Source organism: Morone saxatilis, unplaced genomic scaffold (assembly GCF_004916995.1).
Source record: "Morone saxatilis isolate NCDOM2014 unplaced genomic scaffold, NCSU_SB_2.0 Contig21, whole genome shotgun sequence".
NCBI lineage: Eukaryota > Metazoa > Chordata > Actinopteri > Moronidae > Morone > Morone saxatilis.
In genome coordinates this window covers 1,860,739-1,862,784 of record NW_023339774.1, presented here as the reverse complement: position 1 = coordinate 1,862,784, position 2,046 = coordinate 1,860,739, and the positions used below count along the sequence as shown (strand labels likewise).

Genomic DNA, 2,046 nt, shown 5'->3' with positions numbered 1-2,046 from the left:
CGGGCGCCCCAACACCCATTAAATTTTTTAAGATTAAAATTTGGTTCGATCATTTGTTTTAAAATGCTCGACGATTTAGTGAGAAGATCCTTTATCTTTTAAAAGTGTCATGGTTTCTCACTTTTTATCATTAGACTCAAAAAGAACTATTTAATTTAAAAGAACCATTTTGCATTTTTTTTTAAATGTCCCAACAGTCCTGAAGTGAAATTATTTTCAAGAGTCCTAAGCTGAGGTTTGGTTCGATGGTATTGGGGTATAATTTTTCTTGCTGTTGTATCTGACCTGTCTGTCTCGTCTTATCCCATCCAGCTGTTTGCCCTGCAGACAGAGAGTCGGGACCAGAGAGAAGGAGACGAGATGGTCCACCACAAGCTGCCGGTGTACGTCCAGAACATGGACCGACTTGGAGACACTGAGCTGTGAGACACTAACATCACTGTCTTTACTGATGACTGACTGCAACTAAGATGGCTGCCATTCTGTTGCTTTTTTAAATGTTAAATGTGTTGACTTGATTTAAAAGACAACATAATGGTTTTAACCAAAGTTTTTACTAGACCAAGAGTTGATACTTTTCTGATCTGATCTCACTGAGCTCGGGGGGTTTGGCACTTCTTTGATGTACCCAAGATGGTTGCCATGCTTTGAATGAAATGAAAGTATTGTGCTTCCGATGTATTAGAATCTCTGGATATAAACCGCTACAACAGAGATACATTAGCCGGTATAAACAAAGGTCTGGTTTTATATCAGATTACGCACTTATCTGTATTATGTGTTATTACAGATGACAGCCATCTTAAATCTTCTCTCTTAAAGGTCTTTCAAAATGTTAATCAGAGCATCCATCCATTGCAATATTGTCACTTTCATCCTGAAGGTTTTTTTTTCTTACCACCAAACACAGGACAGATGCATCAATTGTTTCTGATTTTAGCACTTTAGCATGCTAGCTTGTTGTTCAGTTTTACCTCACTGCATTGACTGACTGCATTTGTTTTACTGGTATTTTATTTTAAAGGTTTCACTATGAAGTCTAATATGCCAATTGTATGGAGTAGAATTCTTTGTTTGGTGAATGTTAGGACATAACATGGCCAACCTCCGGCTAAATGAAGGGTGCCAAAGTTCAGTACATTTCCATTTTGCAACAGTTGAGCAAGCCTTGGTCAACTTTCTCCTTTCCTGTACATAGATGTGCTATCTACGCACATTTTGAAGATGGTTAAAAGATAAAAGTGACATAGTCACATCTTAAGTTAGCTAATGTTATGAAAATGCTAGCTAACTAATGATTGTTATAAATTAGCTAGTTAGCTAGCATTTTACTTACATTAGCTATTAAATGTAACTAACTATTTAAATTTGCTAGCTAGTTAGCTAACGCTTTGCTAACATTAGCTAACTTAAAGATGTGACTACTTACTATTACTACTGTTATTGGATTACATAGCATTGATTCGTTGTGGTGTTAATGGTCTTTTGTAGAAACAGCTGTATCATGAGAAGAAAACATAATGAGGAGGAAGAAATGTGAGGAAGTTTTAGTAGGAAGTGAAGTTGTATAGCTTCAGGCTGTCATTCAGAGACCTCATATATCTTCATCGCAGAATCACTTTTAATAGAATTTTTAGGTACTTTAAGCCGACAAAACTGCTGAGTTATTTTATGTGTTAATTCATATAAAAGATATATTTAAAAAGCTTTTCACTAACTTATTGTTAATGATACAGTATTTATGATATTTTTACACTGTGTGCTGTGATGCAGTTGATGTTGCCAAATAAACAATTCACCTTATGAATTGTAGTTTCGTGTCAGTACGATCCATTTTTAAAAAAAAATTTAGTCAGTTTTCACATGCTGACGGAGGACTGACTGCGGCGACAAATACAGTCTGCTCTAAAATTAATATGACTAGTCGGAAACTTAATTACACAGTAAAAAATAATTAGATTTCGAGCATAGAATTTCATTTTAAATTATTGGTAGGCCAGTAGGTAAAAATGTATATTAAACGTCCAGAGTGTAACATTTAGGAGG

General features: G+C 35.2%; 1 protein-coding gene across 2 annotated transcripts in view; it reads left to right on the top strand.

The window, feature by feature from the left end:
* Positions 1–2,046, top strand: part of wdr91 (WD repeat domain 91) — a 17,381-nt gene that overhangs the window by 4,011 nt on the left and 11,324 nt on the right. For both annotated transcript variants that reach the window (XM_035668350.1, XM_035668351.1), the window contains exon 6: positions 313–422. In XM_035668350.1, coding sequence (XP_035524243.1) covers positions 313–422 — 110 coding nt within the window. The remainder of the gene's footprint in view (positions 1–312; positions 423–2,046) is intronic.